Source organism: Tursiops truncatus, chromosome 4, assembly GCF_011762595.2.
Source record: "Tursiops truncatus isolate mTurTru1 chromosome 4, mTurTru1.mat.Y, whole genome shotgun sequence".
Taxonomy (NCBI): Eukaryota; Metazoa; Chordata; class Mammalia; order Artiodactyla; family Delphinidae; genus Tursiops; species Tursiops truncatus.
The window spans coordinates 90,352,666-90,375,738 of NC_047037.1; the positions used below are offsets into that span (position 1 = coordinate 90,352,666).

At 37.1% G+C, this 23,073-nt stretch overlaps 1 protein-coding gene across 2 annotated transcripts in view; it reads left to right on the top strand.

Annotated features, from left to right (window-relative positions):
* Positions 1–23,073, top strand: part of LOC109547760 (zinc finger MYM-type protein 6-like) — an 834,957-nt gene that overhangs the window by 177,780 nt on the left and 634,104 nt on the right. For both annotated transcript variants that reach the window (XM_073804273.1, XM_073804272.1), the window contains exon 2: positions 2,355–2,434. In XM_073804273.1, coding sequence (XP_073660374.1) covers positions 2,368–2,434 — 67 coding nt within the window. In that variant the 5' untranslated portion in view covers positions 2,355–2,367. The remainder of the gene's footprint in view (positions 1–2,354; positions 2,435–23,073) is intronic.

A 23,073-nucleotide genomic window follows, 5' to 3' on the forward strand; every position in this document is an offset into this window, starting at 1 on the left:
CAGGAAGCACACAACTTTCATTGAACAATGAAAAATGTTTTAGGAATATGGAAACTTAATATTATACTGTAATGGTATATAATAGAATTTATATTTTTTAAATGTGTGTGTGTGTGTGATATCCACATTCAATTTCCTAGCCAATTTTAGAAGTGTATCTATCTCAGGTAGGGATTAAGAATGCCAGAAGAGGAAATCAAAGAGAGTGAATTAATATTCAGTTTCTGACACTATACAGATAGAAGTTTACAGAAGACAATAGACTTAAAAGCCTGGCTTTGGTAAAACAGAGGATTTTCTACATTCTTTTATTTCTTCATGAAGCATAACATGAGTGAGGCTGATGAAACTGGACTGCAGTTCCATTTTCAGGTGGTCCTTATCAAGCAGGGGCAGAGAGAGAGAGGGAGAGAAAAACTGCTGCTTGTCTTGGTAGTTTGTGGGGAGAGGAAGGCAGAGGAGAGGACAGAGAGGAGAGTGAGTAGATGAGGAATAAGGGCTCTTACTATCTGCCTAAATTGAAAAAAAAAAAAAAAAAAGAGTTGACTTGATATATTCACATGGGTATGCGGGGCCTGAGTCCATTCAGGCTGGTCATGCTTCCCTGGCAAGACTGAATGGAAGCCTTTGAGCCTCTATCCCTCAGATACTTCCAGCTTGGCATGGAGTGGTTATGCATATCTTTGCTGTAAGGCAGCTAGGTAGATGGTCTGCACGGCGTTCTGGGATCCCAGAATTTCTCCAATGAAGTGATGAAGAGATGTTGAAATTGCTGGCAGGTAGCAGAGACCAGGGATCAAGACAGAGTGGCCACCATAGGTAAGGACTTTGAGACTGGGTGAAAAGTCCTTATGGGTCCTAGCAGTGGTGCCAGCATGTCACCCCAAAAGCCTGGTCCAGCCACCTGCCCATCAGCAGTCACCAATCTGGGGAGGAGACTACTCCATATATGCTGTATAAGAGAATATAGAGATCCAGGTGATACCTCATGGATCTGAGGAATGAATCTCTCCACCATCCTTTCATGTGTCCTTCACCTACTTCTATGAGGACAAGGTCAAACCCCCTCACACACTCATATAAACTTGAGAGGACTAAGGGGGTAAATCTGAAAGACTGGACATTTACCTTAAAAGACTAAATTCTGTGAAAGAGGCAAATTTTAAAAAGCCCTAATAGGAAGTTGAACTTTGGAAAGACTGAATAAGGGTTGTTGAAACAAGAAGAGGCAGAAATACTTTAACTGACCAGTTGAAAAAAAAAAAAAAATCTTCCTACCCATGGTTAGAGGTTGTGAAAAAAATAAATGCAGATTTAAAGAATTTAAGAAGCTATTTTCTTTGTGCAGCTCAATCACAGTGAGTAAATATTAAAATATTCACAGAGTTTAGAAAAATAATGGAGTTTGAGGATTAAAATGTTGGTGTTTCTCTTGGGAAAATGATAATTTCAACCGATACAAATATTTTGAATTAAGGAAAATGACTTTACTATTACCTCAGTGGAATTACCTCCAGAGTAGCCAACTTTGATGCAACAGAATCTGACTTGAAATAGGAAGTCCTGGTTTGAAAAATTCATTAGCATTATTACCTGTGTCACTTCAGGTAATAAGTCGATTAATTTCTCTGAGCCTCAGTTTCTTCACCCATGAAATACATAACGCTAACCTCGCAGAGTTGTGATAAATCTCTCATATATGATCATGCATATGACTTGTAGTGCAGACCTGAGCCAAAGCCAAAGCCTGCGTGCTGCCTGTTTGGTGTATGAAGTTATAGTGGGAAATGGCCTTGCCCATTTCTTTACCTGCCCTATCCATGGCTGTTTCACACTACAAAGTTAGAGTTGAGTAGCTGTGACAGAGACTGTACTCTGAGCAGGTGCTGTTGTTTTTATCATGTTAACCCCTTTGCTCTGAGTCCAAGCTCATATAATTGCATTTTGGTAAATATATATATTTTTAAAGCCTTCATTCTGGAGAAAACTATTCTTTCATTCAAAAGTATGTTTCTCATTGTAAGTTAACCAATTGGCAACAGGTTTATAAAGCAGCCTATTCAGAATTTGGTTACATTTTCTCTCTTTGCCAAGGCCTGATCTCCCCAACTGAGCTGATACAATTAAACTTCTGAGTCTAAAAATCTAAGGACCACCTGTTCCTCTGCAGCCACAATGAGCCATTCCCTGCCCAGCATCATCACTGAGATCAGGAGCCTGCTACTTTACCACACTTATCACAGGATAGCCATAAATTTTTGCCTCCTTATGTGAACATGAAATCAAAAGATAAATTACTTTCAAAAAAGACACAGTATATCCGCTTTGATATTTTTCCTTTTTCTTTTCTCCAGTGTTTATCCTCACATGGACCATCTGTCACCTGCTGCAGGGCAAAACCTACTGAGAACAACAGGCGGCTATTCTGTGAAAGGTAACCTTGGGTAGATTTGCCATGATGCTAATAATAATTTCAAATGCTAGTTTATTATTAAATGAAGCCTGATTTCTAAAAAATAAAATTAGTGATACAACATCCAGTGATGGGAACGTAACATGCTTGGGTTAATTATGTCACTCTTTAGGTAAAAAGTTAGTTGTTAACAGCTAAGCACCTGCCATGTGTTAAAACATAAGAGGCTTTAGATTCCTTTCTGGAAATAAAACGTTTTTGAAATTGAGATGCTGTAATTTTGCCAAATGCTGATGAAACCCCAAAAGGTAATTATGTCAGCCTGAGAAGACTATGATGGTGAAAATAAGATTAAAAAAAGAATTGTGGGTTTTCAGCCATAACCAGCAGACAATTTTAATTTTGGAAGTGAACGTCACTGTGCTTGGACATAGTTTAAATTTTTTCCTCCCTACCAACTGTTCCCCTCATTTGCCTGAAAACCTTCCAGTTCCCTCTCACCTTCTTTTCTCTCTTTTCCTTCTTTTCTTCCTCTCTGGACTCTTCTCTGCTTCTCACCCCTCCCATGGCCACAAATGCTCTTAACAAAACTTAGAATAATATAGAAACCTGTGCTCTTTCAACAGTGATGGGAAAGCAAAGGGTTTTCTTAGTGCATCACCTTTGCTTCTTCTTTACACATTAAAAAAGTATCGAGCATTCCCCACAAGTCCAATTCAAGGAATCTGTTCTACAGATAGACTTTCACCAGGGTGCAAAGTTCTATTATGAAAATGTTCATTGCAGCCTGAGGATGGAAAGAAAAAGAGAAGCTGAGCCCAGCAGAGAGCTGGAACGACAGGAGCAGTGGGAACAGGAGAGCCCAGGAGCTGGGAGCAGCACTAATAATGGAGCAAGGTTCAGGAACAGCGTGGGAGAGAAGAGCCAGCAGTGCGGGCTCCCCGCTTCTTCTTGGTCCCCAGTGGGCTTTGTGCCAGGCAGGTATCCCTGCAGGCTGCATGGCAGTGGTGACAGACGCAGCTGAGCAGTGCCAGCTGCCTTACAGGAGCCTCCCCACTGCGTGGATTCTAAAATGCTTCCACATCCAAGATTAGCCAGTGCCCTAACTGGAAGGATTGAATTGAGGGATGGGAAACTTTGGCATTTCCAAGTGGCATAGCCAGTGGGGAGAAAACTCAATCCTTAAAAACCACAGAATGAAAATGGGTCTTTACATAGAATTTGTTTTTGAATAGTGACCATTTTCTGATCATTTTTTCAGTAAAAAAAAAGTGAGCCTTTTTTCCTCAGATCTTGTCAAATTTTATACCAGTGGTAGTTGTTAGTGAACACACTGCTACTGGGAGCCATCTTCTGTTTGTCCATACTCCAGGCTAGCATGACATAAAACATCTGGCAATTTGAAATGTGCATTAAAACATTTAAAGGAATATAATTGACTGTAGTGTAAACAAAACATACTAGTACATGGATAGACCAAGATATTTCTTTCTGAAGCATCATTTAAAGACAACTTAGAGACTAGAGGTTTATCAGGTACAGTAACTATTTTCACTGTTGTCCAGCCCATTTCAGAAAGTCAGATTTGATGGTAAAATTTTACTCATTTTGCCTGTGAGTATTATCTCACAGGTTCCTAGTGAGGTCAAGATTAAAAGTTTGAAATAGTTTTTCAGCCACTTAATAACCTCTAAAAGAGGTCTACTATGGGTGACTCATTCTTCAAAGCAGTATACTAAGACCTTGTGAAGAGGATATTATTTCATGTGTTTTGGGTTAAATTGTCCCACCTTCCCTCTGAAATTCATATGTTGAGGCCCTAACCACCAGTACCTCAGAATGCGACTGTATTGAGAGACAGGGCCTTTAATGAGGCTATTGATTTTATTTATTTATTTTTTTTTTAAATTGAAGTTTAGTTGATTTATAATGTGTTAGTTTCAGGTGTACAGCAAAGTGATTCACATATATATGTATATATATACATATATATATATTCTTTTTTCAGATTTTTTTTTTGCATTATAAGTTAGTACAAGATATTGAATATAGTTCCCTGTGCTACATAGTAGGTCCTTGTTGTTGAGGCAGCTAATTTAAAATAAGACCATTAGGGTGAGCCTTAATCCAATCTGGCTGGTATCCTTTATAAGAGGAAATTTGGACACATGAGAGAGACATCAGGGATGCACTTGCACAAAGAAAAGGACATGTTGGGATACAGCAAGAGAGCAGCCATCTGCAAGCCAAGGAGAGAGGCCTCAGGAGAAACCAAACCTGCCAACACTTTGATTTTGAACTTCCAGCCTCTAGAACTGTGAGAAAGTACCTCTCTGTTGCTTAAGCCACCTACCCAGTATGTGGTATTTTATTATGGTAGGTGGAGTAAACTAATACAGTGTGTCACAAACAGACTTTATACAGCGTAAACTGTACAAATTTCATTGTTTTAACTCAGTATCATAGCTGTAGAGAATCTCTTTTTATTTTGTTGGTGAGGCATTAGTAATGAGCCCAAAGTATCCTAGAAAAGTACTGGGTACATCTGAGGGTACTTTTCATTGACAGCGTATTAATGAAAGATGCCAGAGAGAAGGAGAGCATTAGGCTGCCAAAGGTATTTATTGTAATAAACTTTGTAGGATGGGTCATGTGGCATGATGAATCCTCAATTGTTTGGCCTGGAGCAAGAGAAAAACAACTTAGGAACAGGCAGTGCCAGGACTAGGGAAACCTTCTCAGCAGAGGGTTTGCCTGTGAGGATGGTGGCAGGAATCCGATTTGGGATCCAAGTTGATGCAGCAAATTTGTTCTCCATCTGGACTTGAATTGATATCCTGAGATTCAAATCAGGTGGTGGGGGCCCCTCAGCCTGAGTTTCCCTGCAGTAGTGCCATGGAGACAGGTGGATGGGGATTGTGTGGTTTCCGGAGTGTGGGAGTCCATCTGGGTTGAAGCAGGATTCCAGCCAGCTGTTGGCAGGAGGGACAGAGGGTCCAACTCCTAGGGAAAGTAGGCTTGTTTTAGAACCCTGTTAGGATTGTTGAAACTGAGAAGACAGATCCAATCCTAGTCAGAAAACTGGCATATAAGTCAGCGCTTGAAACAGTTTTCCATTCGGGTGGAGAAAGCAATAGCTCTGTAGGCACAAAAGCATCTTGGAACTCACACCTGTTACAGGGCTGACAGTTATTGCAGACCCTAATCCAAAATTATACAGTCAAGTTTGTTCATTTGGTTTGGGCGTGGAGAGGACAGTATGAGAAACAACACAGGCGATCTGAAATGACATGCATGGTGGAATCTTAAGAAATGTTTTGAATGGTGCTGACAACTCAAAAGATACTGGAAGCACAAGCAAAGAAGATAATTATCAAAGAAGATAATTTTTACTGGCAGGCAAGTAAAGCAGTTCAGGGATGATTACTTCACTCTTTAATTTATTAATCTATTCTTCAAAGAGTTCATGGTGTTCTGTTGCCCTGAAGGACAAACAGCTCAACATATTCAATTTCATAAGAATAGTGCAGATGAGCAAAAAGCAAGCTAATCATCTACTTTATATAGAAAGCAAGTGTTTGAGAATGTCTTTAAATCCATACTCCTTACTCCCTATATCCCACATCAGGAGCAGCTATGGCATGTATAATTAATATAATGATAATTCTAAGTAATTGATAAAATGTGAAATTTGGTTATATTGTACATAAGAAGGCAGAGAAAAAATTTGCTATTTAATGAGTTGCTTTAAGAGTCTATACTGGGACTTCCCTGGTGGCTCAGTGGTTAAGAATCTGCCTGCCAAGGCAGGGGACATGGGTTTGAGCCGTGGTCCAGGAAGATCCCACCTGCTGCTGCGGAGCAACTAAACTAAGCCTGCGCGCCACAACTACTGAAGCCTGTGCACCTAGAGCCCGTGCTCCGCAGCAAGAGAGGCCACCACAAGGAGAGGCCTACACAACGAAGAGTAGCCCCAGCTCACCACTAGAGAGGGCCCACGCGCAGCAACATAGACTCAATGCAGCCAAAGATAAATAAATAAAATAAATAAATTTATTTAAAAAAGAGGCTATACTAACATTGTAAATATCTTTTGAAATTCTGTTTTTACAAATTTTTTTTTTTTTGCGGTACGCGGGCCTCTCACTGTCGCGGCCTCTCGCGCAGGCCCAGCGGCCATGGCTCATGGGCCCAGCAGCTCCACGGCATGTGGGATCTTCCTGGATCGGGGCACGAACCCATGTCCCTTGCATCAGCAGGCGGACTCTCAACCACTGCGCCACCAGGGAAGCCCCGTTTTTACAAATTTTAATCTTTAATTTGTGTTATATAATATCAGATCCCATTCATGCTTTGCAAATGTGAATTCTCTGTGGTAACTCAATTACAAACATTTCCATACAGGTACAAATATAAGTGATTTAGCAGATGTAACAAGTTTTCATTCATAATGTATATGTGGGTATGAATATTTATATGCAGGTATATCCATTGTGTGATTACAGTGTACTGAGAGGAATGGATTTCTGCACATCATGATAATTATCATTAGTGTGTGCTTACTAGTTGTCAGACATTGTATTAAATGATTTTACAAACGTTAACTCTTTTAATACTCAGAAAACTTCTTTGTAGCAAATGCTCTTATCCTGATTTTACAGATAAGGAAACGGAGAGCTAACAAGTGGTTAAACTGCCTAGGGCCCTAGACTTGGAGGGTGGTGAAACTGGAATTCGGGCCAAAGTCTTATCTGGTAGGCATTGATGCTCTGAACCTCTCTGCTACATTACTGTACAAATTAACTTAAGTATTCACGGATGAAGCCACAGTTGTACAGTCAGTTTATACAGAAGCCAGTTGGCTTTGGGTAGAGGAAAGACCGCTGCTTCACTGTCACCATCCTTGACACTGCTCGAAACATCTGTGCCTCTTATTTCCACATGGTTGGGCAAGACTGAGGAGTTATTTTATATTTTATAAAACTTGCAGATGAATAACTCTTTCAATTCCATATTTTGATGCCGTGGTATCTAATATGTGGGAAAGTAAGTTATGACATTTCTTAATACTTTCTAATTATATCTAATTCAACAGCAGATAGTATGATGGAAAGAAGAGCATTTCACTATAGGCAATGCTATTCACTTAACCTCTATCTCATTTTGCCCCATCTGCAAAATAAAGGGATGGATTCAGGTTCCTTTTATCCTTAAAACTTTTATTCTAAGCATCTAATTCATTTCTAGTCAAATTATATTTTTTAGAAATAATACAAAACACGAAATTAATATTCACTGAGCTGTTTTTGTACTCCAAGGAGTGCAAACACATATATACACTCACAAATTTATTCACTTGTTTAGTTACCTAAGGTACTTTGTATAGTACTTTGTATAGTAAAACTGCATAGCATGTGATATTCTATGCATTTTATAGAAAAAGCATATTAGGACTTAGAAGTCATTTAACTTTCTAAAGATTTCAATCATAAGATGTAAACTAGGTATTTAAAACCAAGTTTATCAGACTCCAAAGCCAATGTACTTCTGTTTAATAACTAATCTTCAGTTTAATTGGGAAAGTAACTTGTTTAGAACACACTGTGTATTAGGTTAGGCAAGGATATGCAGTGTAACAAATTAGAACATGCAGTAACAGTGATGTAATATGGAATTTTTTTTTTTTTTTTGGCCGCATGGCATGGCTTGTGGGATCTTAGTTCCTGGACCAGGGATAGGGATTGAACCCAGGCTCTCCACAGTGAAAGTGCTGAGTCCTGACCACTGGACCACTGGGGAATTCCCTGTTTCTTATTCATGTGAAATTTAGCAGCAGGTCTCAAATGGTTTCAGAAGAGAGTGGGCAGAGGATATATACCCACCCTTAACTTCTGACTAGAATTTACGTGTATGAATTCCATTTACATACTGCTAGACGGACTAATCATACAGCCCTGACCTAATAGCAAGGGCAATTTGGAAATGTGGTTTTCTTGCATTTTCAGAAGAAAAATGAAATGAGATTTCATGAACCCACAGCATTGGTTCTGCCTGTGCTGTATCTCCACCACTGGTCATGGTGCAAATAACTGAAGGACTGCTACATTATCTTTTATTATTATGCTTATAGACAGAAAGAGGGTAACACAGAGCTTATGTCTTCCTGATAGTAGTATTCTTTATTTAGAAATTTCCAGAAAACTGTAATACAGTGGGACATCAAAGCCTTCCTCTTGATATAGGAGTTCCACAATTGCTTTATCATGTTTCCCATCTTCATCATTTCCCTCCAGTGTCTCTCACAGGGTCCAGGCATCTGTACTTGTGGCAGGGATGTTGAAATGTGGCTGTAGTGATTATGGATGATTAATGGGTGAAGATACTAATATTTTATCACCTGCTTGAGAAGCCTCTCAATGGAGGTAAATATTTAGAAAGACACCACTGAAATTTTGAAACATTGTAACAGTGTGAGTTTTATGGTCTACTACCTTCTCTCAGTCTCAACTTAACTATATTAAAAAAGAAGGCATGTTTCATCCACGACGGTTTAAGCTATTTCTGAGCAAAGGCCTGACCTTTCTGCTGAAACAGAATTCACAAATGTAGACAATCTCAGGCAATGATGCCTAGAGCAGTTTAGATGAGAAGGCTGAACAGGAGCACTTCTAGTCTGTGTATTCCTTGACTCAAGTGCCCTTTGCTGCTTGCCGGGGAGCTTGGGGAGGGCAAGATGACATTTTGGTGGTGCAGCATGACCTAGACCTGTGATTCTCAACCTTTCCACGTTTAAGATTCCCATTTAAATGTCAAACTTTTCAGAATCCCCAAAGACACTAGTTGTATTTTTTTGAATCAATTGCCAAAGAATTTTAAGATAATGAAGGAACTACAAAACAATGAGGAACTACCAAACAATGCTAATTCCGTTGAACTCAGTAGTAGTTTTAAATGCATTCATATTTTATTAATTACAATGCATATATCTGAAAGATAGTCAAAGAAATGCAAGACAGATTTATGTAGTCAATCAACTATTCTTCGTGCACTGTGGACTTGAAGATGCTTTGCAGTAACTCTGAGGACCACTGGTTGGGAAGCCTTGAATTTGGCTGAAGCATGGGTCCTTGTGGTGCCAAATGCAGTTCTGAGCTTCACAGTAACACTGCATGTTACTTGTATATATTTGACATATACAGGTACTTTGAACAGTTTTAATTATTTAAAAGTAAACACCTGATTATGAATATTCCACATTTCAGTAGAAAGTTAGGATGTGCAGAATGTATATGTGTACATGTGTGTTTGAATATTTATCCATTCATTTGCTGTTCTAGGCATTGAGGAAAGTGGTGAACATAAACAATAAAAGCCAAGACTTATATAGTGGTTAATATCTATAAAATATATATTTGTTATTGTATATTTTAAAGTGTATCAGTCCTGTTATTAACTGTATTTTCCAGGTGAGGAAACCAAGACATGGAGACATTAAGCAATGTGCCCAGGACTCTAATTCTAGTGTTTAGTCCTCAAATCTGTGCTCTTAATCTTTATACTGTGTGGCCTTTCAAAATCGTTACTATCCTATGTCTCATGGACCTTATATTCCATTGGGTGAAAAAGAAAATAACCAAGTAAAAAATTAAGAAGCGTAATTAATGCATATACAAGCTCTGTGATAGAGTGAGTGCTGGGCATCTGTTTTCTATAGGAGTGTATAGGGAAAGCCTCATTGAAGAGATGACATTGTAATATTTAAATAAGGATATGTTCAACTTCTCCCTTCTCAACCAGACCATCACCATCAAAACCTCTCTTTTCTTCTTAGGGAACCAATTGCAAATACAGTGCTTGTGAAGTCATAATTTGTAGCATCTACAGAATGATTAGATTACTGGCTTAGACATATCTTTCCAACATAATTTCATTATATATTTAGCTCTTTGTATGCATAGGTAATCTGTGGGTTGATCAACTCTGCCAACAGAGGTCCTATATTAAAAATTCTAAGGAATTGCTTTTTGCTTGTGATTTTTTTTTTTTTTTTTTTTTGGCCACCGCCACGCGGCATGCAGGATCCTTAGTTCCCAGACCAGGGACCGAACCCGTGCCCCCTGCAGTGGAAGCATGGAATCTTAACCACTAGGACTGCCAGGGAAGTCCCTTGTTTGGGATTTTATTGCAAAATTGTATTATACTGACTCATTTGCCATTCTTCTGTTTCTATACACCACTTCTTACAAGAACTCTGAGCATAAGTTATGCTAAGAAGTTGACTTAAAAGAAAATAGCATCTAATAAATTTAAGCCAGCAGCACATCAGGGTGACCTGCTACCTCAGCCATGCTGCCAAGCTCCTTATATTTTGAATTTCTTTCACCTTGTTCCATTAACTGGAACTTTGAAAAGTAAGGTCATGAGTGTTAGGAGCACCTCAGAGGCAGGCTCCATCTCATCTGCACTGTTCCTCTGTATTCTTATGTCCTTGTTTTGACCCACGAGGTCTGCTTCCCACATTTGTGGTACCCACTGGTGGCTTGTTATCTATATGCATCCATTGCTCTATGCTGTCGGCTCACTTTTGCTCTGAAATACATAGGAGACACACACACACACGCCTCTAACCTTTGTGGAGAATGTGAAACCTCTCTCCTCTAAGTAACTGTCCCCAGTATTTGTCTCCCCACAGAAAATCTCTGTCTCTGCTTCTATATATGTTTTGAAACACTCAAGACTCTATTCTCTTTGAAGAGTTCCCTTCCTGGTTCATCTGTTCAGCTTTCCTGACTCCTGTTAAATTTCACATGCGATTCTGCATCTTTTTGGGGAGACCTAGAATGATGAAGCTGTCAGTTTGCTCTTGTGTATGATTTCAGAAAATTTTCCGACATTTCCTTGGAACACATTGTGGATATTCGTTCAGTGCATTTCTCTAAGTTCTGAGGGGGTCAAAGTAGTTGATGCAGTCTTGTTACCCTCATGAATTTTTTCTATTAGCTTAATAATCAATATCCAATATTAGCCTATCTCTCCCTTTCCATATTTTTTTTTCTTTAGGAAATATCTATTGTATGCCTGTTCTGTGACTTGTACCTTGCAAACTGCTGTGGGATGTAGTTTTGAAAAATTCATAATCCTTTATCCTCAAGTTAATAATTTTTACACCATGAGAGAATTAATATAAAAAATTGTGTGTGTGAATATGCAACATATACATGTAATTCCCAATAATAATAATGGCATTGTTTTATTGACTGCTTATGATGTACCTGCTCTACTCCAAGCTTTTAACCTGTATTAATCCATTTAATTTTCATAATAACCCAATGAGCTAGGTATTTTATTATACCAAAATTTTAGATGAGAAAACTGCTGCCCAAGGATTTCAGCAGCAGTTCTGGGTACCTCAGTAAGTAGAGTTGCTGGGAGTCCAGTCAAGACACACTCAATCTGGAGCTCGTTTCCGGTATGTTGTATGCATTAAAGTGTTCAATGCAATCATTAATTTCTTAATACCCTACTTTACCACTGCTTCCTGATGAATCTTCTAAGACAAAAGCTTACAGGTTGTATTTTCCTACTTCAATCCTTTTGGTGGCTGTCCCTACAGGTTCACATGTGCCATTTAACACTCTCCATTAACCAGGTACTATGATAAACATCTCATTGATGAATCAATCACATTGGTTAACCTCTGTCTTCTACATGCTCATTCTCATTTTGTACCATTTTCCAAGTGGTCTCCTTTCCACATGAGATATCTTCTTGCCTCTCCACCAATCAGTTCAACACATATATTTCCTTCAATGACAGTTTGAGACCAAGCTCTTCCATTCCTTGCTAAATTCCCAAAGCAAGTATAGTTTGAAAACGTTCTAGTGTGTTGTAATACACACTACACTTTATTTTCTAGTAACTTTTGTATGTCTTTTTTTAAAACAACCAGATATGATTCTTCACCGGTAGAGGTCACATATTTTGCTCTTTTTTTTTTTTACTCTTTTTTTTAAACCTCCACAGTGACTAGAATATATTTGATGATGACTAGCTCCTTCTTGATTGACAACTTTTTGAAGAATAAGAAATTATAATGTGATTTAAGGCACTTCCTCAATGTGGAAAGTATGTTTCCAGAAAAGAGTTAAAGATTCAGGTCAATGCTGTTCATGTAAGTGATAATTGTAGCACATGCAATATTATATAAATTATTCCCCAGAATTTTAAGACTCTCTGCCCTTTGACTACAACACAGTGTAAACCAAAGTGCTCGCCTGACTTATTGGTATTACTTAAATGCTGTTTAAACACATGCATGGTTTGATCTTGTCACCCGTGGAACAGGCAGAATAGAGATAGCAGGGAGAAGAGGCAAGTGGAAGCTGCATAGGATGTTGTTTCCCCAGTAATCTTCCTGTTTCTTTTGTCCTTGATTCTGTGGAAAGGACTGCTAGAGCAGGTGGTAGGACATGCTTTTATTACTATTCAGAATTTGAAATGGGTGAGCAGGCTTTTGATATGGTGCTTTGGGTATTCCTGCTTTTTCTCAATGGATGAACTATCTCTGTTTCAAATTCTACTTTCTTTATAAATTACAGTTTAAAATGTCTACCAAGAATCACAGAGTTAGTAGGTGTACACAAGCCCCTAATAAATAATTATAGTGTATGGTATGTCACTGAGTTAGGGAAGGCTGTCTTACTTTCTGATGTAACTCATAATGAACTAGTCACTGAATATAACAATATAATAAAAGATTGGATTGTATGGAATTGAACAATACTTTTAATTGTAGTCCCTAGGCATTCATACCAATTGTTGCTCATATATTTTTTGAAAATATAGTGGCAAATAGCAATCATCGTATTTCATAGGAGAAGTTGCACATCAACTGCATACTTCAATTTGTAATATTTCATTCATATGGACTACAGAGAAGTTGACATTTCTATTATAGACAGTGTTTTAGAGCATTAACAGAACCATAATAATTGGCCACCAGACAAAATCTTCAATGCCAAGCCTAACCTTGGGGCAGTTTTTAAGCAATTATTGTTGTGAAGTCAAACCACTTTGTAGTATTTATTTTACAAAGTACTGTATGCTGAAATAGACCAGGGAAATATGACTTCATTTTCAATATGTTTTAAAAAGATTTCTAGCTTTGGGGCTTGAAAACACATTTTCTTTTAAATGTAGAGGATTCATAACTCCCCATCAAAATAAAAGCAATCAGAACCTACCAGCTTTAATACATAAATATCCTTTACATATTTTAGGCTTATATACTTAAGGATAATTACTCTTATCTGAATACAACTTTAGTGAATTCATAAAGAAGACTTGGGGTTTATGCTGTTGTATAGAAGATTAAAAAGTATTATTATGAAGGCTCTAGTAAGTAGCTTTTGGGGCAATATGAATATTCAAAATTGTGCTAAATATGCAACAAAATGTATCTGAAATATCCTGTTGCATATACAATAGGGACTTACTCTGCAAGAAAGGAAATCCCTTTGAATATTTTACAGCAATATATATTTTTGCAAATTATTTTACAATCATATGTTTTTCTTCAGACACGCTGGCTAGAAATGGTGCTGTTTTAAATTGGAAGGAATAGAAAGAGGAAAAGAAAGGCATATATACAGATGGAGTCACAACCTCTCAGATGAAGATAGCTCCACACAAGGAAACCTTCTCCCCTTGCTCATTTACTGTTAGTTTACTTAGAGGAGCTCAAGAATTTTGTCAGAATTCCTATCTTCTTGGACAGTATTTGATCTCCTTGGGCCTCCGTGGAGTTGAAACTATAAGGCTGATTACCATCAGAGAGCTGAATGTACCCCGGGGAACAGAGAGAACTGGGGGATATGGTGTAGTTGGAGCTCTCAAATGAGTGGCAGTCTGATTTGAATAACATGTTAGTGCATGGCGAGACTAAGGTTGTCAAACTAGCTAGAGCCAGGGTTATTTGAGTACTTGTGTCTCCTACTTAGTACTGCCACTTGCTTGGCTGACTCACAACACAGACCCATTTCATCAGTGTGGTGTATATAAGAGCTTGACTGGAAATGGTGGTTATGCCCCCTCAGAGGGTATCATCACCTGTGACTGAGGATATCCAGGTAGTCATGTTGCAGTGGTGTGTGCCTGATTCCTGAGCAGCACTAGATAGACATAGTCCTAGAGTTTTATTATTATTATTACTGTTTATTACAGTTAGCTTGTCAAATCAAGTGCATTTATTTTTATGTCTTCTTGATTACAAAGGCTGTATTTTTAGATGATGTACATTTGCAGGTCTAAAAGAAGGAATTTCTAAATTTAATGTTAAATGTAGCATTAACTTTGAATTTAACGTTTGAAAGCCTAAACAAAGGAATTTATAAAAGCAGTACAAAAACTCCATACCTGGGTTCTAAAATTAAAATATTTCTTAAAGACTGGCCTCAGCTCACTGATGTCTGCTTTCTGTTTCAATTAGCCATTATGAGCCATTATGAAAAATACTAACACTAACATTCATATATTCCTATTTCAAACATGTGCTGTTAATGGTTGATATAAGTTACAGGGGCACTGACTTTTGTGAATTATTCCATTGTTAATGTACCAGACAGTAGTTTAAGAACGTGGGTTTTGGGGACGTGTTGCCTAGGTTCACATTCCAGCTATAATACGTACAAACTAGATGACCATGGGCAATTTACTTAACCTCCTGTGCTAGTTTCCTCATCTGTAAAATGGGAATAATAATATAATAATAGTACCTTTATCATAGGGTTGTTGTGAAGACTACATTACATATGTACTTCTTAGAACAGTAAAACAGTGTCTGGCACAAAGTAAGTCCTATATATAGGCATTAGCCACTAGTATTATTGCATGCCTTCAGATATCTAATGAAACATTTCTCTCAAAGTTTCCATGTGCTCAAATTTTTATAATAGCAGAAATTCTTCTCAACTTTGACATTTATTTTGTATTGGGTTTCATGACTGAAACAGGAATCCTCCTATACTGCTGCTAGGACTGGACTATAAATTAGTGTGATCACTTTGGAAAAATACTTAATAGTATCTCTTAAAGCTGATCTTTTGCATAACTTATGACCCAGCAATTTCACTCCTTAGTGAAATTGGATAGGGGTATCCAGCAGAAAAGTGTGTGTGTGTGTGTGTGTGTGTGTGTGTGTGCGCGCATGCACACACACACACCAATGGACATACAAATGAATATTCATAGCATCATTATTCATTATGATCCTAAACTGGAAAAACATAAATGTCCACTGAACAGTAGTATAGATAAATAAGGGTGTTATAGTCATACAATGAAATACTGTTTAAAAATGGAAATGAAGGAACTACCATCACAGCCAACAACAGGGATGAATTTCACAATTATAATATTGCTGGGAAGGTCAGAAACAAAAATGTCTATACTATGTAATTTCGTTGATAAAAAATTGTATCAAATAGTGAAAACTAAGTTGTAGTGTTAGAAGTCAGGATAGTGGTTTCCTCTGAGGAGATGGGAAAGCATGTGGTTGGGAGTGGCCATGAAGGGAGGGCTTTTGCAGGGTTAGCAATATTCTTTGTTGACCTAGTGATAGTTACACAGGAACTGGTTTTGTGATAACTCACTGATCTGTACATTTGTATGTTTTTGCACTTTTCATTATGTATTTTATATATCGTAATACAAAACAGTTTTGGTGTTTTTTTCAACATCTTTATTAGAGTATAATTGCTTTACAATGGTGTGTTAGTTTCTGCTTTGTAACAAAGTGAATCAGTTATATATATACATATATCCCCATATCCCCTCCCTCTTGCGTCTCCCTCCCACCCTCCCTATCCCACCCCTCTAGGTGGTCACAAAGCACCCAGCTGATCTCCCTGTGCTACGCGGCTGCTTCCTACTAGCTGTTTTACATTTGGTAGTGTATATATGTCCGTGCCACTCTCTCACTTCGTCCCACCTTACCCTTCCCCCTCCCCGTGTCCTCAAGTCCATTTTCTACATCTGTGTCTTTATTCCTGTCCTGCCCCTAGGTTCTTCAGACTTTTTTTTTTTAGATTCCATATATATGTGTTAGCATACAATATTTGTTTTTCTCTTTCTGACTTACTTCACTCTGTATGACAGATTCTAGGTTCATCCACCTCACTACAATTAACTCAACTTTGTTTCTTTTATGGCTGAGGAATATTCCATTGTATTTCTGTGCCACATCTTCTTTATCCATTCATCTGTCAATGGACACTTAGGTTGCTTCCATGTCCTGGCTATTGTAAATAGAGCTGCAATGAACACTGTGGTACATGACTCTTTTTGAATTATGGTTTCCTCAGGGTATATGCCCAGTAGTGGGATTGCTGGGTCGTATGGTAGTTCTATTTTTAGTTTCTTAAGGAACCTCCATACTGTTCTCCATAGTGGCTGTATCAATTTACATTCCCAGCAACAGTGCAAGAGGGTTCCCTTTTCTCCACACCCTCTCCAGCATTTACTGGTTGTAAACTTTTTTTTTTTTTTTGGTGGTACACGGGCCTCTCACTGTTGTGGCCTCTGCCGTTGTGGAGCACCGGTTCTGGATGCCCAGGCTCAGCAGCCATGGCTCACGGGCCCAGCCGCTCTGCAGCATGTGGGATCTTCCCGGACCGGGGCACGAACCCACGTCCCCTGCATCGGCAGTCGGACTCTCAACCACTGCACCACCAGGGAAGCCCTGGTTGTAAACTTTTTGATGATGGCCATTCTGACTAGCGTGAGGTGAAACCTCATTGCAGTTTTGATTTGCATTTCTCTAATGGCTAGTGATGTTGAGGATCCTTTCTTGTGTTTGTTGCCCATCTGTATATCGTCTTTGCAGAAATGTCTGTTTAGGTCTTCTGCCCATTTTTGGATTGGGTTGTTTGTGTTTTTTGATATTGAGCTGCATGAGCTGCTTGTAAATTTTGGAGGTTCATCCTTTGTCAGTTGCTTCGTTTGCAAATACTTTCTCCCATTCTGAGGGTTGTCTTTTCATCTTATTTATGGTTTCCTTTTCTGTTCAAAAGCTTTTAAGTTTCATTAGGTCCCATTTGTTTGTTTTTGTTTTTATTTCCATTTCTCTAGGAGGTGCATCAAACAGGATCTTGGTGTGATTTATGTCACAGAGTGTTCTGCCTATGTTTTCCTCTAAGAGTTTTATAGTGTCTGGCCTTCCATTTAGATCTTTAATCCATTTTGAGTTTACTTTTGTGTCTGGTTTTAGGGAGTGTTCTAATTTCATTCTTTTACATGTAGCTGTCCAGTTTTCCCAGCACCACTTATTGAAGAAGCTGTCTTTTCTCCATTGTATATTCTTGCCTCCTTTATCAAAAATAAGGTGACCATATGTGCGTGGGTTTATCTCTGGGCTTTCTATCCTTTCCCATTGATCTATGTTTCTGTTTTTGTTCCAGTCAAAACAGTTTTAAAAAGTGAATAGCTATACTGGCCACAAGCATGGATCTTTCGGTGTGTGTATGGCGAGTTTACATACTTAACTGTATAAGAGATTTGCAACTAAAAGACCAAAAGTGCAGTAACCAAAATCATGAACTGAAATTTTATGTGTGCATACCCATGAATACTTTAAATTTTAATGTTGCCTCCTGTTCCATAAGTCTCAATGCCAAATCAGTCTACTTTTCTCTTTTCATCATTCTAAGATTTAAACAGGCATTCTTAGAATGGCTGGTTCACACCAAGCTGTTGAAGAGGCTGCTATTGAGAAAGGAGCTGAATACAATTGCCTAGGCTTTTTAGCAGACAAGAGCACAATCAAGGCAGTTTTTCTCCTGTGCTGGCACGACTGGCACCATGTCAGGGGCCCTAGCCCTCTAAAAAGAGCCTTCAGAGCAAATTTAGTCACGGTTGTTTGTCACTAGCCTATCTGAAAACTGCTGAACCTTAAAGATGTTCTGCATATTCATTAGTGATCACTGTGGCAATCAGGACTTCTAAGACAATCATGCAGATGAATGAATACCTTCCACTGATGTTTTTTGGCACAATGCACTGTCCATGAAATTACAAATAAAAGCATTCCAGAAACAGTTGCACAATTTTTTCTAGACCCCAGCTATTCTGTTATCCTAAAGGTCTGAGCATGATGCATTCATGCTAATCATTTGTCTCTTGGAAAACATACCCTTCCTCCCCCCCCCCCCCCCCACCGCCGCCTCTTGTATTACTGACAGCACATTCACAGAGGTGTTTAGGTGGATGCAGGTTATAGGTTTTTTCTTTTTCTGTTCTTTGATCTCTTTGGCTTCTCTTAGTGAGAAATTAGCTTCTGGATGATGAAGAGTAGTTTTTAATTTGGGGGACATTTTGTAAGCTTAGTAAGGTTTGAGATATAAGTCTTTGCATTCCAGTAGCAATGCTAATCTACTAACAATGAATTTATATACATTAAATATTTAAGCCCGATTTAAAAAAATGAGCTTTGGGACAGTTGAAAAAATATTTGAATGGGCTGTCACAAAGGAGGGAAATGTTTTTTACCTGGAAGTCTTAGGAAATAGGATTTATTCTCATCTACCTGGGATAATATAAGTGGAACACAGACTAGACGACCTGAAAATGGTTTCTTCTAAGCAGTTTAACTTATTTTTCATTAGGGTGAGAGCATACGGAGGACTTTCGACACATTTGGGGCGGTTTATTTCTGGATTATAATGTTTCGCCATTTGTCATTAGCACTAGATGAAGATGAATTGTGACTCTTAGAAAACCATTACAGCTCATTACTTTAAGCCAGTGTTTTCCAGATATTCCTGATGACAAATTTTAATTTGGGTGTTTGTGAAATAACATTTGTCTGGGCCCCTCCTGAATCTGAATCTCCAGAGGAAGCCCTAGAACTTATTATTCATGTAACAAGCAACTCAAGAGATTCTTCCGTTCGAACATGAAGGGGAAACATGATTTATAATTGAATCTTCAGATTGGGATATTAAGGACATCAAGGGAATATTATTTAACTATTCATCTATATATGAAAAAGGGATAGGATAAGAAGAGATATTACACAAAAAAAGCAAAAGTAAATTTCAAAATTTTATTTTATTACAAATTGGCTTAATAATAATGAATAACGTGTAGTTTCTTTTATAGTGAGGGCCTGCATATGTGGCAAATGACTTTTTAGAAGATTTTACCATTTATAAAATATAAAGTCAGATATATTCATCCGTTTAGTCCTCTCAAAACCTTGTGATATGTGTGTTACTATGATCAATCTCAGTTTCTAAATGTCAGTGGAAGATCACAGAGGTTAAATGACTTGATCTTGTATCTCTTGCAAAGTTAAATCTCATCTAATTTTAGAACAATTCATATTGAAATTGCTTTTCTACTCATGACTTTGCAAGCAGCTAAGATTCTGAATGCCCTGGGTTACATTTTTCCTACCAAACTTCTTTTCATGGAGTAGCCTAAAGAAAACAACCTCTTGAAATAAAAATCTTCTATCTGAAGTGAAATATCCCACCATGATTTTTCCTTTTATAGCAGAATTTTTTTGGAGCTGCTATTTTTGTACTAGAATCTGTTGGTGATATTATTCTACCCAAAGTTCTCTAAGAAATTATTTGTTTTTGTCTTCCAGGTAGAATAAATATTCTTTTCTATCTTATTATTTCATTTAAAGGCCAAAAGTATACGCAACTTCTCTTTAGAAAGCTAAAGTTGACAGCACGTGAATCACACAATAAAGCTAATCTTTCTATTAGCTGTTCTGTAAGTTAGCAGTAAACTCATTGCTAGTGCAGGAGCAGGATTTTGGTATAGCAAAGAAAAACAGTGAAGTGCTACAGCAGACATCCTAACAGAGAATCTTCCCTTTTAAAAGGAGCACAGAATTAAAAAATCACCAAGTACTCAGGGAAATTCATTGCCATGAAAGAGAGACAACAAAGGTGATAAACAGAAGAACTTAAACCCAAAGAAACAGAGCTGTTAGAATAAGGATTTCCTATTAGAGCAAATTATATTTTAGCAACAGGGAGTTGCAAGAGGATATTGATACCTAAAAAGTAATCAATTATTTTACATGGAAAATAAAAATTGGTTAGTCAAACAACAGCAAAATAGATGAACTAAGTATAACAGAATGAGCCCTGAAGCTGATAAGTGAATTTACATACTAAAAAAAATATATATGAACTGAGGAATTCTTACAGAATCCAGAACAAAAAAAAGAGATGAAACGTATTAAAGGTAAGGTAATCTCCTGTCTCAAACTTCACATTCTAAAAGATTCAGAAGAAGAGAGTGGAGTGGAGGTAATTAATAACATTAAATGAAAGAACTGTCAAAAATTTCTTAGAATTGGGAAAAGTTCTGTCTTCAGGTTGAAGAAAGCTATCAGAGCACCACCCATCCTAATGAAATTTAGAAGGACAAAGACAAAACCCGAAAAGCTTCCAGAGAAGGAAAGTAGAAGAGATTGTTTACTAGGAAATAATGGTCAAATTGAAATTAGATTCACCTCAAAGTTCACTAGGTTAAATAGATGCAAGAAGATAATGGGAAAGTACATTTGAGGTAAATAACTTTGTATAATTCTTTATCTGATCATTCAGTTGTGTGAGAGAAAGAGGGTTGGTTTGTACATAGAATGGTTCAGAGAATGTATCACTTATAGACAAGGTTGAATTACTGTTGGATGTTCTCCTGCAAGAAGACAAATATGGATCCAAGAGGAAGAATAAGGATACTAAAGCACTGATAAGCAACTAAATTAGTCAAAACTATTATAAATCCTAAATAAATATTGACTGTAACTATTTTTTCTAAAATTATTTATAATTAAAAATTTCCAGGTTATATCAACAAGGCAAATGGGATGGTGAAGAAAAGCATAAACATGCTACAGTTCTTAACTTTTAGTGAGAAAATTTGTTTATGCCATTTTTAGAAACAGTAGAATTACAATTCATTATAAAGGAGTAGTTTAAAAATTAAAGTTACTACTAGAAGAAGAGAAAATAGATGTTTTACCCATTAGTAAAAATAAAAGATACAAACAAAAGTTGATTGATTCAATAAAAGGCAAGAAAGGGGGAGTACAAATATTTAAAAACCTGGTAAAGAGAAAACAATACATAGGTTCACAGAAAAAACATATAAACATAGATGCAAAATTTTTAAATAAAATATTTATAAATATCAAGCAGTGCATTGAAATTAAAATATATCATGAACATCCAGTGTTTACCCCAGAAATATAACAAATGTTTCAGCAACACAGAGTCTGTCAATGCAATACACAATAGTGACATACTAGAGGGTACGAAAAACTTTTTAAATAAAACTTAAATTCATTCTTTAACAAACAAGGACTAGAAAGGTTGTTATCATTATCTTGAAGGTGTTTTACAAAAATCTATAAAAATACATATCCCATTAAATGGTACTTTCAGGATTCCCATTGAAAAGAGGGACAATAAAGAAGGTCCGTTATTACTGTATCTATTTAACAGGGCGCCAGAGGCCTGGTCAATGAAACAATAACAACAACAATGTAACCGGATAACCTACAGAAGATGATTGTCACATAGACAATCCAAGAGAATCAGCTGACAAACTATCAGAACCCAAGCTTGTTCAACAAGGTGGCTAGATAAAATATCAACATACAAAAGTAATTACTTTCATATATGTGAACTTAACAAACTAGGGAATACAGAGTTAATAATCCAAATAAAAATAGCTAATAGCAACAACAAATACACAAACCATAAAGCACTTAAGAAGAAAGCCAGCAAGTCTGTCCACGGAACTCAGGATTAAAATTTTAAAATATCTAAAATGTTATTTAAGGAGTTTTATTAGAAGAGCTGCAAAAATGGAGAGAGAGAAAATTTTATGGGTGAGGAAATTTATCATTTTAAATATTTCAGTTGCCATAAGGCAAATCTGTAATCTAGATCTGTAATTTAAATTCACACCATTCAAAATCAATAGATTTTTTCCAATGAACTTGAGAAGCTGATGGCAATTTATAAGTAAAAGTAAATGTGAAAAAATAGCCAAGACGATATTGAAAGAAAAGCAATGGTGGAAGCTTGCCCTAATAAAGTGTTAAAAATTATAGTAATTAAGTAGGAATTAAGTAATTATTAATTGAAAAAGATATTAGCAAATAGGTAAATGGAGTAAAGAGCCCAGAAGTGTTTACTTCTCTCTTCCTTTCTTCGAATTTGACATAAATTGTAAAGGAGACATTTTAAGTCAGTATGGAGAATGGGTTATTCAGTAAATAAGATAAAAGTTGGTGTGTGTTCTACAAAATTTTTAAGATATGATTTCTTACTCATACAACTCATAAGATAAATGAAAAATAGATTAAATATATTCATGTGAAAGTAAATTATAAAACTATTAGAAGACAATATAGAAGAATGTATATTTGATCTTTAGGTTGGAGAAACCTTTCTAAAATAAGTAGCCAAACTTATGAAGGAAAAATTGAAGAAATTGACATTACAATTAAAATTTAAATACAGCAAGAGACACGTTAATATTTAGAATACACAGAAAGCTACACAAATCAATAAGGAAAAGATAAATAGCCTTATAGGAAAAATGGAGGAAATACTTGTATAAGTAATTCATAG